The following is a 15,965-nucleotide window of genomic DNA, read 5'->3' on the forward strand; positions in this document are numbered from 1 at the left end:
TTTTGCAGTGGAATCAACCCAGAAGCCAGAGATTTACGAGATCGGCGCCAGACTGTCGTTCTGGCATCGGGGCACCGGGATGCCAACCATGGAGAAGTATTCCCTGTACGCGGACTCCACCATGTCCACTGATGCTGACTCCCTCTGGACAAACAGGGAAAGATTCAACTGGGTGAACGTCACTGCGTCTGCCCATTACATGACGGATAATTACACTCAGCCCTTCTTCATCAAGAGATATGGCATTGGAATTGCTAAGGCAGAAGTTGACATTCACCATGAGAAGCTACTGTTGACGGGTGAGAACATTTTATGGGACTAGTAGTATACATAATGGGGTTTTGCCGCAAACTCCTCTGAGACGTTTATTTGTGGTTAATTAATCTCCCTGACCGGTTAAAACAGTGTTGTTTTTTATCCATGTAGAATCGTCGTTGAGCAGAATTTTTTTACTTAATGCAACGATGTCCATAAGTCGTGACACCAATTCCTGGCGATCCATCGTTTGGTATCCATGGGTGACATGCTTATATATAGAAATGGTGATTGAACAACCATTTCTCGATCAACCTCTAATGATGATAATATACTGTAAAGGGTAAAGGGTTTTAATAAGGAGGTAATACCATGTCACGAGGTACGACGAGCAATTCCTCTTGCACGAATCCTCCGACGGGTCCATCCTTAAGGTAATACAAATGGGGTCCGTCTTCGTTGATATCCACCCGATGGATTTGCTACGTTTTCATCGACCACACGGGGTCCTTGACACAATGTAAATCCCCTCCTTCGAATTCATCGGGCTGGTATAAATACCTCACGCTGACCCGACTTGATAGTTTTTTCTCAGTTTTCTATTTGGTAGTGCGGCCGATTCGGTTGTCACCAATTTCATTTTAATGGCTTCGACAGGTTTTTTGTTGATGAGACGCGTCACTTCATAGTTGATTGCCCTTACCGCCTGAGGTAAACGCACGACCCATTCCGTCGATCGTGTTTTGGGTGTCGTCATTTCTTTGGCGTACTGGTGTCCGAACAAGCGTTCGGCTAAGGTCCGGTTGAATCTCTCAACGATGGCTTGGCTGCGCTCCCACCATACCACGCCTGACCTTGACTTTGTGTTTGCAAAGCAGCTGCGAGAAGGACCCATTAATTCACGTCCGGGATTGACTTGTAATTCTACAGGCCACGTTAAAGGGCTTCGTTTGTAAATACGTTCCAGCGCCTTAGCCACTTGAGCCGAAACTTCTGCTGTGAGTGGTTTTGGCCTCTTTGTAGCAACTGGCCACATCCACCAGGGCATATTTGTACGTTTTGCATCTCACTTTATCATGCAGTAGAAACAAAAGGTCGGCTTGATGTACTCGATTGAGTGTTGATACATCAAACCTTCTTCTCGGGATGTATGGAGAAGCCGGCAAATAAATTTGCTATAAGGCTTGTTTTTCCAACCAAGCCTTAGCAGTCTCTTCTGAGACTTTCGCGGCTTCGGCGATATTGGGGATAATGTGCTTGCACCTTTCCAGTATCCCCGGGGGCTGTAGAACATCGTATCCATTATATCGATTTATTCATATTTATTCTTTAATAGACAAAAATGAAAACATTTTTTCAAATTTTCATACTGTGAGTCGATTACGTTCGTTAAGATCATCTTTTTTTCTTGTCATAAATAATTTGGTTTCGGACCACATCTGCTCTGTGGGCTTTGCACAAATCATAATGCCATTTCACTCCAATACCGCATACCGAACATGAGTAGTTTATGCATCCCTTTCATACTTAGACATCATGTGTATGTCGCAGTATTCGGCCACGCATTTCCTGTCACAGGTTTCTGCTTTTCCAAGAAGCACGTAGTTGCAATGATACGGAGCGGGTCTCATCTTCGCTGCACCTGGATATACGTTAGTCTAATTGCTTGGCGATTAAGGCTGTCGTGGAGAAACCTAAAACCATGAAGATCAGCTCGCAGTTTTTCTGATTTGGAGAAGGTGTGTAATATTCCAATAGGTTGGGTTGATCTCCAAGGGTCCCCATTGTTTTCCCGTGACGAGATAATACTCGTTTATGTCCTGAAACGTTCGTACTGCGTGCCCTTCTCGTTGGAGTTGATCGTGAATAAAATCCATTCTTCGCATTCGTTTTTCGTGTATTATGCTTGCTTGGCTTGTAATTTCTCCACGGCTAAATCGTGACGTTTCCGTTCCGCCTCTGTTTTGACTGCATTAGTTATTCGTAAATAAGAAAAATGGTAGTAGTGCTACTCAAAAAGGCGAGGGCATTGGCTAAAGCCCTGCCGACAAACAAAGCAATCGTGGCCCTTTTTTATGTTTATAATGGCTATTTACTTCAATATGTTTTCGGGGATGATGCCTTGCTTGATGAGCATATCTTTGGTGGCCATCGCTAGTCCCAAATCCAGGACCACCATGCCCATGTCGTACGCATTGAAATGGAGTCTGGGAGTGCCTCGTTTGGTGATCATTTTACTTAATCGTGCATAGCCTATGGTTAAGCCAGTGACCACAACGTATTGATATGCGTGGTTGACAAATTTATTTCCATCGGTGGTGGACATGATTATAACATAAAATGCCATGGCGTACAGAATCTACGGCCGATTATTCATCAATTTATTATGATGCTAAGCTAACCTGCCTTTTTTACCAGCGGCTACTTTTTTAGGGTGCTTTTTTATGTTTCTGCATGACATTATCAATCAATACTTGGGGGGTTGTCTCCTCCACCTCCAAAGAAGGTGGAATCAATTCGAGGTTCGCCTCCGTCATCTTGTATATCATTTGGAAAACATTTATGGTTAAAACGGCAATGCTTTGCCGTGGTGATCGCTGCGGTTTTTGGAGCGAGCAACATCCCGTATCCATGATAGAGTTCACAACTGATCCTACTCAAAGCGTGTCTTATGAACAGATGATCCATGGACAACACTTTTTTAACCGGTCAGGGAGCTCAATAAACCACAAATAAACCTCTCAGAGGAATTTGCGGCAAAACCTCCATTATGTATACTACTGGTACTAGTAAAAATATCTGAATGACAGGATAATGGCGGAATTAAACAGAAGCATAAATTTTGTCAGGAATTATAACATTTAACTTTCTACAAATTTTATTTATCATACCAGATATGTGTGAATCACGCCAGATCTGCAATACGAAGTGACTGTTGGGACAGAAGTTAGAGAACCATCTTAATATGATTGGAACCATCGTTTTCACGCCATGCTAACCCTTGATTCTATGCCATGAATTTCGAAATAATTCTCAACGAGTAACATCTGGTGCTATTCAACATGTAGAGGAATTATACATAACTTGGTGTACTCAGAGAAATTGAATCTGTTGATTGTAAAGGCATAACCAGGTTAGTTCTCTACTATCGGCCCTACTTCTGGAATCAGCACAAACTATCATGATTATGTCTCAGGAAGATCAATACACTTATCAGATATGAAAACATCTTCATAATCAGCACCATTAGTGCAGTTCATTCGAAACGCGTCTATATATCCGACCCGATAACAATGCATATTATAATGCATCCATTCATTTGTGAACGTAGAGAAAGTTGCACCATTGTTCAAAGTTGATCGTATCTTACATTTTGCCTCTAGGGTCAACCCCGATTGTCAGTCTTGACACAACGCTGCCCTGCACACCGACTGTGTCTTACCTCAACCCCACCTCCGACACCTACTACTGTGACATAACCAAACGGGACTACGACATATTTCTGGAAAATGAAGATACGTAAGATGTTTTCCTCGTCTGTAACACGTGTTATATTATAAAATATTCTTTCTTAGTGATATACTGATTTTAGGAATTGTGTGGAGCCACGGTGTTGAAAGTCGATAGTGTGATAGTGTGGGTGCGAATCCCGAATGGGGCTCAATACAATTGTACAATAACCTGTACTTTACTCAGAAGGGTTAGTCCCAATATCACACATGTCATTTGGTCACTTTCTAGAAGGCACTGTGTATTCATGTTTTTATCTTATCAATAAACAACCTCTCCTTGCTCCTTTGTATACTTGTAAATCTCAATCTACAAAGCTACTTTTAGGATGATACAGCACTTAGTTTGGATATCTATCATGGTTTATTTTTGAGAAATAAGTGTCGGCATTGTCACATGTTCGTCGTATGGAATGTCCAACAATGAGATTATTCGGGTAAAAATGCAGCAATTTTGTTATCATTGTCCTGCACAGAACAATCGAACTCTAAACTCAAGATATATTATTCTGTGCCAAAACTGATCACTTGCTCAACCGCAGGATCATATCATAAAAGCGCAACAACTTTGTCATGAATATCAAAGATGTGAAACCAGGTTTGACCATATATAATGTGATATTAAATGATGTTTATGACGTTGAGAAATATATTGCTAGATACAAATCTCAGTATTGATTCATTTAAGAGAAAATGGAATGTTCTTGAGAATGTGCTGTGATTGTTCGTGACAGTGAATTATTTCTTCTCTTTCAGCCTCTTTTATACACCATTATTCCCACTGCAAATCCTAACAAAGAGATGTCATTCACTTTTTTGTTCCATTATGAAATCATGTCTGCAAAATGTATCAAGCAACGATGATTTTATCCAAATGAAGTGAATAATAAACTCATGGTTCATTCAATCCTTCGTGTGCTCATGAGTGGTTCATTTAATTACACATGTGCCGTTCCTTCCAGTATTCGTGCGCACAGGTTTGGTTCATTTGTGCTGGTGCTGTTTGTAAACTGCAACTATGTCTTGAAAACATCTGCCATAGTCCCATCTGTATATAAAGACTGTATATCACTTTGATCAGCAGAAGGAATAAGAGAAATCGTGTCTGTATTATGGAATCCACACTGTGTACAATTATGGTAGGGACTCGATGCTTTAATTGAAAAGAATATCATCATAGTAAATGTGCCGAATGCATATAATAATATATCTTAATACTTTTGCTAGAAATACCGAGATAAAAAATAAACTCATTGGCCAAAGAAAGTATAGGACTGGAAAAAATATTTCACTGTCATTGACATGGTTATGAGAATTAGACATGCTGGCAATGTTGGCCCCACCACTGGGAAGGGAAATACACCGCCAAAACGCAACACGTTCGAACAGTGAGAGTGATGACGTCACAAATGTAGAAAGGATGGTCCATGCTCCTAGCACACAATGCACGTACAAAGTTTCGGTATAAATGCAATGCATCGGCCCCGTCATATCACAGCTGCTGAAAACACATGAAAAGGATACCACAACTGCCGGCAGAACAGAGAGAGAGGGCCATAGGGATGTCCGATATGGGAGCGACGAATGTCAGAATTGCAAGGAGATTTGGTTGTACACCACTGACGATAGCAAGACTCCTCGAACGATTCAGATTGACAGGTCGAACACAGGACAGGCCGAGGAGTGGACGTCCACGTGTAACCAGCGCACGTGAAGATCACCATATACACCTGATACACCTCTTAAATCGATTTGTTACAGCAACGTTAACGGCAGAAACAGCGTTGGGACGTCGCATCAGTCGAAGGACTGTCCTCAGACGTTTGCGAGCAGGTGGAATACGTTGCTATCGATCATTCCGTGGAATGAGACTAACTCAACAACATCGACTTGAAAGACTGCAATGGGCAAGACGAGTATACCACTGACAAGGGCGTGATTGGCGTAGGGTCTTCTTCACCGATGAAAGTCGGGTTTGTCTGCACAAAAATGACAACCGAGAGAGAGTTTACAGGCGACGTGAACGTTTTGCAGCAGCATGCATTCAAGAAATCCATGCCTATGGTGGAGGTGGTGTGATGGTATGGGCTGGCATTATTGGCGACCAAACGACACCCTTGGTCGTTATTCAGGGGACTATCAATGCTAATGAGTACCGAAATCAAGTCTTGCAGTCTTTTGACTTACCTTTCTTGAACAATTAACCAAATGATGTATTGTTTCAGCAAGACAATGCAACTCCCCATACAGCAATAGCGACGAGAAACTATCTTATCAGAATAACGTTAATGTTCTACCCTGGCCTTCTCCATCACCAGATATGAATCCGATCGAGCATTTGAAGGATCATTTGGGAAGACAAATTCGTGGTCGTCAATATCCCCTCAGACAAGACAAGAGTTGGAAGTGGCACTGAGGGACGAATGGCAGCAACTGCGAAATGCCGTCATCCGACACTTGACGTAATCGATGCGACGACGTGCACGAGCGTGCATCGAGGCTGATGGCGGACACACACGCTACTGACGTTGTGATCGTTCTGGAACAAACTTCTCTGTCTTTTGTAAGGAATATCATTGTAACTTTGATATTTACCCCCTGACTGTTTGAATGTCAATGGGCACCCATGAAGGGCCACCTCCTTACGGTGGGTGCTGGGTCATGCTAAGCGCCCTTCAACCCTCCGTTGTGGACCCGGGCGTATATTTGGTCCACCAACCCGTTTGCCGTGGGTTGCGCCCCTGTGTCGGTGGAGGAAGGTAGTCTGGTGGTTGAGGGCACTGGTTCCAGGAACAGTGTTCCTTTGTCCAACACACCACTTCGGCCCTGACTTCACCTAGACGGGTGGTAGAACTGGCCCGGTTCTATCAATCGGCTGGTCACGCCAAGCCCTGTGTATAGACTATATATATATATATGTCATTGCACAAATTTGATTTGGAATTGTTTGAATTTCGGGCTTACTTGTTTATCTAAAACGTTTGTGGTTTTGAATTATTATGTTATGAACTTTGCCTAGAGTCTTATGCCCAGAAGGCGGTGGCTCATGGGCCAATCTGGTGGAATTATTAATCTTTTAATTCTTCTGCTGGAGTATATCATCCGGGTATCCTTGGTGCTGCAAGTTGGAAATCCACTTGTTTTTAGCATTGTCCTTGTGATACTCCGTGGTGGGTGGGGAGCTCGGATGACGAACCTTGAAAAATTAACCATGGCTTACGAAACCCCATAAAAAACAAACGTCCACTAGACACTGATCCAGTTGATACTGATCAAAGACTGTCCACGTCCATTGAATACTGGCCACGATTTCTTGTCATTGAAACTGTTGATAAGACTCCATTGAAGTTGAACCCCTTTGCGATATCTTAGGGTATACAGGGCATTGCTGGTGATGTCAAGAATATTAAACGTTTACGTTCCGGTGCTCTGTTGGTGGAGTGTGGGAAAAGGCACCAAGCCACCAACCTCATGGGTTCAGAATCGTTTGTCAACGTCCCGGTCACCGTCACGGCTCATAAAACTTTAAACACGAGCAAGGGAATCATCAGAGACCGTGATCGATTGTTTGCAGATATGTCTGAACTTGACATCGTCTCTGAGATGAAAGAACAAGGCGTACTCTATGTCAAACGTTTCACGACCAGGAAAAATGATACTGTTATCAAAACAAATACCTACCCGTTTTCATTTTCTTCACCAAATGCTCCAAAATCTCTAAAGGCAGGATATTGTAACATCAATATTGACACGTACATTCCGAACCCTCTACGGTGCTTCAAATGTCAAAAGTTCGGTCATGGCGTAAATACTTGCACATTATCTGTTGTATGTGCTCACTGTGGTGAAACGACACATACAACAGAAGATTGTGACAGTAATGTCAAAAAATGTACCAACTGTGAAGGGGATCATCCATCTTACTCTAAAAACTGTCCTGTTTGAAAACATCAAATGGAGAAAAATAGAATCAAATTTGCCCAAAACATTAGTTTTGCCGATGCAAAAAAGCTAGTTCAAAGTTCAGAGCATAAGGAGAGTTATGCTTCTATCACCAGAACACCGTCAGAAGCAACCACTAGAATAACAAAGTCAACTGCATGCTGTCAGACAAACCTGACCTGGGTTAAATCCGAATCTCCTGTGCTATTCTCACCTGCAATATCGACCCAAACAACTGAATCAGTTCCTAGTACGTCTCAAAGCCAATGTGAAACATCCTCTGATCTTGACGCATCATCTCAGTCGACATCAAAGTCTACACAGCCCCTTAAAGGCAAAGGTAAGAAGCCAGATTCTTTCAAAAAATTCAGTGGCAGAGCCCCAAAAGGGTCAGAAAATCAAATCAACTTGTATAACAAATATAGTTCCCTTGAGGACATGGATGTGTCCGAAACTGTCCATTCTAGGGCGCACAGTATGTCGCCCAACAAGAAAGTACGGGGAAGATCCCCAATAAATCCCCCCAAAAGATAGTTTATCACAATCATATTATACAGTGGAATTGTAGAGGACTGAGGACTAATTTCAGTGAATTACAACTTTTAGTCCAGGATTTAACTCCATCAGCATTCTGTCTGCAGGAGACCTATTTAAAAAAACAGATGCTTTTGCCCTGCGTTCTTTCAATGCATATCATTATTTTTCACCTCCGGGTGATAAGGCTACTGGAGGATCTTCAATCCTAGTCAGACAGAACATTATCCATAGCCCTGTTGCTCTTACTACTAATCTTCAGGCTGTTGCAGTGCGACTAACTTTGCACGTTGCGTTTACATTATGCTCTCTCTACATATCTCCGTCTTCAACGTTTCACAAAACTGATCTTCAAGCTCTATATGACCAACTCCCGAAGCCCTGTATTATTATGGGAGATTTAAATGGGCACAACCCACTCTGGGGTAGTGCAAATACAAACGCTAAAGGTAAATTACTGGAGGAGTTTTGTTCAGATAATGATTTATGTCTTTATAATGATGGTTCCAACACATATTTACACCCTGGTACAGGAACTTATTCTGCTCTCGACTTGTCACTCACTAATTCAGAACTACTAAATGAATTTGAATGGTCAGTTCACGATGACCTATGTGGAAGTGACCATTTCCCTACCATACTAAAACCTGTAACTCCATCTGATGTACCTCCATCATCAAGGCGGAATTTTAAAAAGGCTAACTGGGCCTTATATGAAACACTGTGTGCTACAAAACTGAAACCTGAACTTTTTAGCGACGTTACGGATGCTATTAACTGTTTTACCGATCACCTGAGTACCATAGCTGATGAGTGTATACCACAGTCCTCTGCAAATCCACATATCCGAAAACCATGGTTCAACGATGAGTGCAAACAAGCTAGGAAGGCATCCTATGGTGCATTATTTAAATAAATTTAAAATGTTAAATGCTAAAGCGCGGCGTACCTTAAACAGAATAAACGCCAATCTTGGCAAAATTATGTATCCAAGATAAATTCTCGAACGCCCATGTCCAAGGTTTTGAACATGGTCCAGAAAATTAAAGGTAAAGGTACTAAATCTAGTGTCCATCATCTTAAACATGGAGATCAATCACTTACAAATAAATCAGATATTGCGAATAAACTGGGTGAAACTCTCGCCAAACACTCTTCCTCTTCTAATTATTTGCCTAAATTCCAACAATATCAAAAAACAAGAAGAAAAGAAAACTATTAATTTCAATTCGGATAATGGGGAAGATTATAATGAAACATTTTCTATTCATGAACTCCATACTGCTCTTGAGCAAGCTCACGATACTGCTACAGGTGCAGATAACATACATTATCAGCTCCTGAAAGACTTACCAGAGTCATCTTTAGAGACGCTCTTACACATTTTTGATGATATTTGGACGTCAGGGAAATTTCCTTCCTCATGGCGTGACGCTATAGTAGTACCAATACCTAAGCCTGGACGTGATCATACGGATCCGTCTAATTATCGACCGATTTCACTAACAAGCTGTGTTTGCAAAACCATGGAACGCATGATAAATAATCGACTTGTTTGGTACTTGGAAACTAATAACCTTATAACAGATATACAATGTGGTTTCCGTACAAACAGAAGTACTGTCGACCACCTAGTGCGTTTGGAATCATTTGTTAAAAATGCACTAATTAATAAACAACACGCTGTGTCTATCTTTTTTGATTTTGAAAAAGCATATGACACTACGTGGAAATATGGCATATTAAAAGATTTACATGGCTTCGGATTGCAAGGCCGTTTGCCTCAATTTATAGCTAACTTTTTAAACGACAGACAATTTCAAGTACGCGTGGGTTCTACCCTGTCTGATCATTACAATCAGGATCAGGGTGTTCCACAAGGCAGTATTTTGTCTGTTACCTTATTTAGTATCAAGATCAACAGTTTATCCAAGGTTTTAAATGATTCAATCGATGGATCACTTTTTGTGGATGATTTTAACATTTCTTGTCGTGGTAAAAATATGCATACTATTGAACGGCAACTGCAGTTGTGTTTAAACAAGATAAATAAATGGTGTCTTGAAAACAGCTTTAAATTTTCTAAATCCAAAACTAATTGTATTCATTTCTGCCGTAAATACAAACCGCATAAAGACCCTGAACTATCTTTAAATGGCACACCCATCAAAGTTGTGAAGGAAGCCAAGTTCTTGGGTTTAATTTTTGACTCCCATTTAACCTTTCTTCCGCATATTAAATCTAAAACTAAATGCCTGAAGGCACTTGACTTGTTGAAAGTTGTTTCCAACTCAAAGTGGGGAGGGGATCAAACTACATTCCTCCACCTATATCGCTCATTGGTCCGCTCGAAACTTGTTTATGGCTCCATCGTGTATGGTGGAGCCTGCAAAAGCAACCTAAACCTACTTGATTCTGTCCACCACCAAGGTCTGAGACTTTGTCTTGGGTCCTTTCGAACTTCTCCTGTTGACAGTCTCTACGTCGAGGCTGATGAGCCATCTCTTACACAACGCCATATAAAATTAACTTTACAGTATATTACAAAACTTTATTCCAATGAGTCAAACCCTGCAACTGTGTCTTTACTCCACAATATGAAGATCTGTATAACAAGAAGCCTTCTCTTGTTCCGCCTCTTGGTATAAGAGTGCAACCTTTCCTTTCTGCTGCTGGCATTGAGCTAGAACATATAGCTCCTTCCCGTTTTCTTTCTTCTCCGCCTTGGCAATTGGTTAGGCCACAAGTTGACCTAACATTCACTACATTTAAAAAATCAGAAACAAATGAATTACAGTATAAACAAGAATTTAATCAATTAAGAAATAAATATAATACATACAAATCCTTGTTTACAGATGGGTCCAAGGATGGTGGCGCAGTGGCCACATGCCACTGTTATTGGATCCCGAACAATATCTTCTAGAATACCGGATAACAGCTCTATATTTACAGCAGAAGCAAACGCCATCTTAACAGCTCTTAAATATATTCAAAGACATCCCAAACATAAACAATATATAATATTTTCTGACTCTCTTTCTTGCCTTCAGGCTATTAACAATCTCTCTTGCAAACATCCACTTTTAATTGAAATAATCGAATTATATAATGATCTTGCTACTGGCCAATGCGACATCGTCTTTTGTTGGTTACCCAGCCACGTTGGCATTTCTGGGAACACGATGGCTGATATTGCTGCTAAGGCAGCCCTCAACAAATCTGTGACACCACTTCTTATCCCATACTCTGATTATAAAGCCAGCACTAGAACATACATCCGCGATCTAATGCAAAAGAAGTGGGACACCCAAGTAGGTATTAATAAATTACATGCAATAAAACCCTACATTGGTTACACCTACTTGGGTTGTCAGTCCAGATTTGAAGAGGTCATTATGACGATGTCGCATTGGCCATACCAGATATACTCATGAATATTTATTGAAAGGCTAAGATCCTCCGTTTTGTATCCCTTGTGATGAAAGGATCACAGTCAAGCATGTCTTGCTTGACTGCATTGAATATTCCATCACAAGGGATATCTATTTCAAATCCAAAACTCTGAAGGATCTTTTAATAATGTCAGTTCTCATTTAATTATTGCATTTTAAAAAAAAATTAGATTTGTTGAGTGATTTGTAAATAGACATATATTTTATTATTGGTAGTTTAGATTAGCAACTGAGATTGTTAGTGGCTGTATCCTCAAAGGGGGTTAAAGTATTGTAAAATTATTGTCCTCCTGAGAGGGTACGTAAGTCCCAAAACATTTAGTCAATCTAAGTGTACCTGCTTTTTAATCGTAGAATAAGTGTGTTTTTAATTTATGGCTAGATTTCTCTTCTGTCGCCAATGGCTGAAGGGATGGTGTAAATCCAACTAGGGTCCATGCAGGTAGCAAAAGTAATGTAAGTCCCCATGGCTCCTAGTATGGTGATCTACCTTCAGTTGTTGGCGATCTATAGCCCATTTTTATATTATGTTGTCCCCTATAGTTACTATGTTTTAGATTCAATTACTAGTTTTACATATATATCTGTGATACTCTAGTTGCTTTACTGTCCTTTGTCGGCAGGTTTTTATAATGTCTATATATATATATATATATTCTTTTTCAATATCAAATGTTCTCGTCACGATATGGCTGAAATATTGCCGATGTGACGTTAAATATTAACTCACTCACTCACTCACTCACTCACTTGAATGTCAATGTCACCTTTCAGTTCTTTCAACCAAGTGATGATTTGTGAACACAGCAAAGTGCAAATGAATTTGCTACAAATTACATCTATTACATAATCCAAATCTTGTGTTGTTTCTGTTTTGATGATCTTCAAAATGACCTATACTTTCTTTTGCCCATGAGTTTAGTACGACCAGGAAAAGCAAGGGCTACATACGTATCTTTTCCTCTCCACTTCAGACTTATTCTAACATTCAAGGCCTGGAACGGGGGTTACCGGGAACTCCAGGAATTAACTTCTTCTGGCCTGAGAAACAGAGGGAACCAGACGTACACGGGACATATGGTAAACCAGTCTATGCAGTTCCGTTTTGACTTCAAGAAACCAACCCACAGCTGCCTGGGTCAAGGGTCTTCCTGTTCAGGTGAACCGTTTTCAATGACGCAAGATGTGACAAAGGTAAACATCATTACATGTGAAAAAGATACCATGATCAGTATGTGTAAGGAATAGGAACTGTATTGGCATCCCTGTCATTGGCATGGAACATTCTGTTTCGACATAGCATATGGAAACAACTGACCTGGGATAGCGTTTCCTCAAGATGTACATGTTGGAGTGATACACTGTCATCGTATTATGTCCGCAAGTCATCATCTAAAAGCGCATGTTGTGTCCTCTAAATCGCCTTCATGCTAAAATCACAGGATCTCTAAAGGGTGCTTGAATATGTCGTCAAAATGAACACATAGTTTTATTTCATGAATCCTGAGCACACATTCAACACCGTATTTTACTCAAAGCCGCAGAGAAACAACACACTGTGTATCGTGTCTTATAAGGAGCAATGAAGCGTCTCAACGCTAAATTCTGATATCGCTTATACAATTAGGTTTCCTTAATCATTATTTCCTCATAAATAATTTCACAATATTTCTCTCTGATCCTCACTAAATGTCGGACAACATTATAATATTCTAAAGTGAAGCTTAACTGCATATGTTATGGAAACCCAAAGCAATATCCTATTGATATCAGCTTCAAACAGGCACAGTGTTACACTTTCACTTTCAGTATCCAATCAATCTCCGCTGGTCCAACTGGAATGATGTTCTTTCTGGCATGTACCGCTATGCCTGGGAGGTATTTAAACTACAGGTGGATGGGAACCAGGTTCTGAAGGAGTATGAACCCTTGAATCCCATATATGGACCTGTTGAAGTCAATCAGTCGTCATCTGCCTCCAACTCCTTCCAAGCCATCTACACACCAACTGCTCCTGGAGTGTACTCCTTCATCCTGGAGGCCTCGGACAAGGCAAATAACTCTGTCTTTGTCAGGAGAATCGCCATATACGACCCCGTGTCCAGTGTTACTATAGATACAGGGGCAGAAAACCGTCTATACATATCTTCGGCGGATCCTAATGGCGGGTACAACTGGCAAGATGATCCATCTAGAGAAATCAAGGTCACGTGGACCAACCACTTTGTCAACCTGATGCACGAGCAGGGCAAGTGGTTGAACCAAGTCCTCGCCTACCCCCCACAGCTTGAGAACTTCTTGAAGAACATCCCCAGAGAGTCCGGACAGGATGACCACGAAGGAAACAGGACAGTAGACGCAATACAAAACAAGAGAGGTGTTGTCAAGTTTGAGATAGCTTATGCGAAGGACAGCAACGCCGGTGTGAATCAGGTGGAACCAGCCACAGGCTGGACTGATGTTGGACTCAGTGAAACATATACCATACCTCCAGGTAACGTGTTAGTTATTATGCAACGTATGTCATATTCGGGATTACACTTACTGTCATGAATATTATTGCAACAGAACTCGACATACTGGTATCTTATAATGGAGTAAATCCTGAATCCGCTGGCTCAGTAAATCTATTTATTCACATCACGTGACTACCCTTTTTGTTCTAAAATTATGAATATTCGTTTGTGATTGGTAGGTTCACACCTATATCTACTGACGAAGAGCGACACGGTGACAGTTTGGGTGAGAGCTACAGACGTCCTAGGCAACACCTTGGTAGATTCGACCAGGGTACATTTTGATGATACACCGCCTGAAGTCGAGCAGCCTGTGTTCAGGATGAACGTCCAGTCGAACAATATTTCATTCAGTTCAACGTAAGTAGTCGTATATATATAATGTGTTAAAACATACGGATGTTAGTTAGTTCATCAGTTCGTCACCTGGGTTTTTTTTCTGGTAATCGGGCTGAGCTTCAACTTTGAGAATACCGGTTATTTGTAAATGTTACTGGTCAAGTGATCACGCCTTTCATTGTGCGCGAGACCTTGCATCCAAATAACCAATCAGAAATGTAGAGGGTATCGCAATGCGTCAATGCCTGGGAGTTTCCATAAAACTGCTATTTGTTATTTGACAACACCTCGATGGCATTGTGAAAATGATTCTTTTCTTTTTCGAGGAGTAACAAAATTGACAGAGGTAATTAGAAAACTGATTTTAACATTTATCTGGACACATGACTGACAGGTTTTGAAATTACCGGAGATTCTTACTTTGCACCTGTCAAAGTCCGGTATATAACCAGATAACGGTAACATTGTAAATCGAATTTACTTTTTAATGTAAAGTAACAGATAATTTTAAGATTCGTTCCCATTCCGGTGGGAATACTTGATAAAGATTCAATTATCATTTGATATTCCATGAAGTTCGTTTTGATAGTCGATGAATAGCACTACGTCGATGTTACTTTTTTGTCTCATCGCCTGAAATAAAAATAACCAACAACGTCTCACTTCTTTGATTCTAGTGTTGAAGTAAACGTTCGGGACATGCAGAGCGGTATGAAACGTGTGGACCTCTTCATCTGGAAAACTGACAGCAACGTGGCGATTGTTAATGAAACGTTGCCTCTGACGACCGTAGATGTAAGTGACCATAGATCCTGTGAATCGATAGACAGTTTTTTGTTTTCTTTGTTCATTTCCATGAACCATATGATTTCACCTTTTTCAACAGTACTGTGCGGGTTTTTCAACGTGTTACTGTACCACCGTCAATCCAGTCTGCTTCAACAAGAAGCAGCTCCTGCCCATTAGAAACTGCTGGTTGACGCACCCAATGCTGGAAGGAAAGACGGTGACAATGGAAATGAACTTCGTGAACATGGCCGGACTTCATACAACAAAGAGTTTCACTGTGAGTGTGGATATCAGCTTAATACTGCTGCCAATGACTTCTGCAAACAAGAACGGTGTTCATATAGGTATACATATATTAAATAACGTTTTCGTAAGATCCAGTGTCAATTTATTCAATTTATGATATGTTCAAAGTTTTTTTAACGTTGCACTTTTATTATAATAGGTGGACAGTCCAGAGGCACTGACTGGAACACAGGGATGTAAGTAGGGTATTAATGTACGTCTGTCATTTCCAGGTTACACACAACGTGTAAAGAATCCATGTGTGAACCATTACCTCATAACTTGCCAAACCGGTCGTCTAGGTAACTTATGGTACCTATGAACATGCAATATTCTATTCT

The 15,965-nt window shown here is 40.8% G+C and overlaps 1 protein-coding gene across 1 annotated transcript in view; it reads left to right on the top strand.

Annotated features, from left to right (window-relative positions):
• The window catches only part of LOC124272926, a gene marked incomplete at its 5' end in the record, with an annotated part of 35,389 nt that overhangs the window by 10,696 nt on the left and 8,728 nt on the right, over positions 1-15,965 (top strand). Inside the window, 8 exons of the mRNA XM_046708171.1 lie at positions 9-299; positions 3,639-3,774; positions 12,670-12,889; positions 13,505-14,189; positions 14,391-14,571; positions 15,228-15,345; positions 15,437-15,616; positions 15,785-15,821. Coding sequence (XP_046564127.1) covers positions 9-299; positions 3,639-3,774; positions 12,670-12,889; positions 13,505-14,189; positions 14,391-14,571; positions 15,228-15,345; positions 15,437-15,616; positions 15,785-15,821 — 1,848 coding nt within the window. The remainder of the gene's footprint in view (positions 1-8; positions 300-3,638; positions 3,775-12,669; positions 12,890-13,504; positions 14,190-14,390; positions 14,572-15,227; positions 15,346-15,436; positions 15,617-15,784; positions 15,822-15,965) is intronic.

The sequence above is a fragment of the Haliotis rubra genome, unplaced genomic scaffold (assembly GCF_003918875.1).
Source record: "Haliotis rubra isolate DU_JTF1 unplaced genomic scaffold, ASM391887v1 Scf1741, whole genome shotgun sequence".
In the NCBI taxonomy this organism is placed as follows: Eukaryota; Metazoa; Mollusca; class Gastropoda; order Lepetellida; family Haliotidae; genus Haliotis; species Haliotis rubra.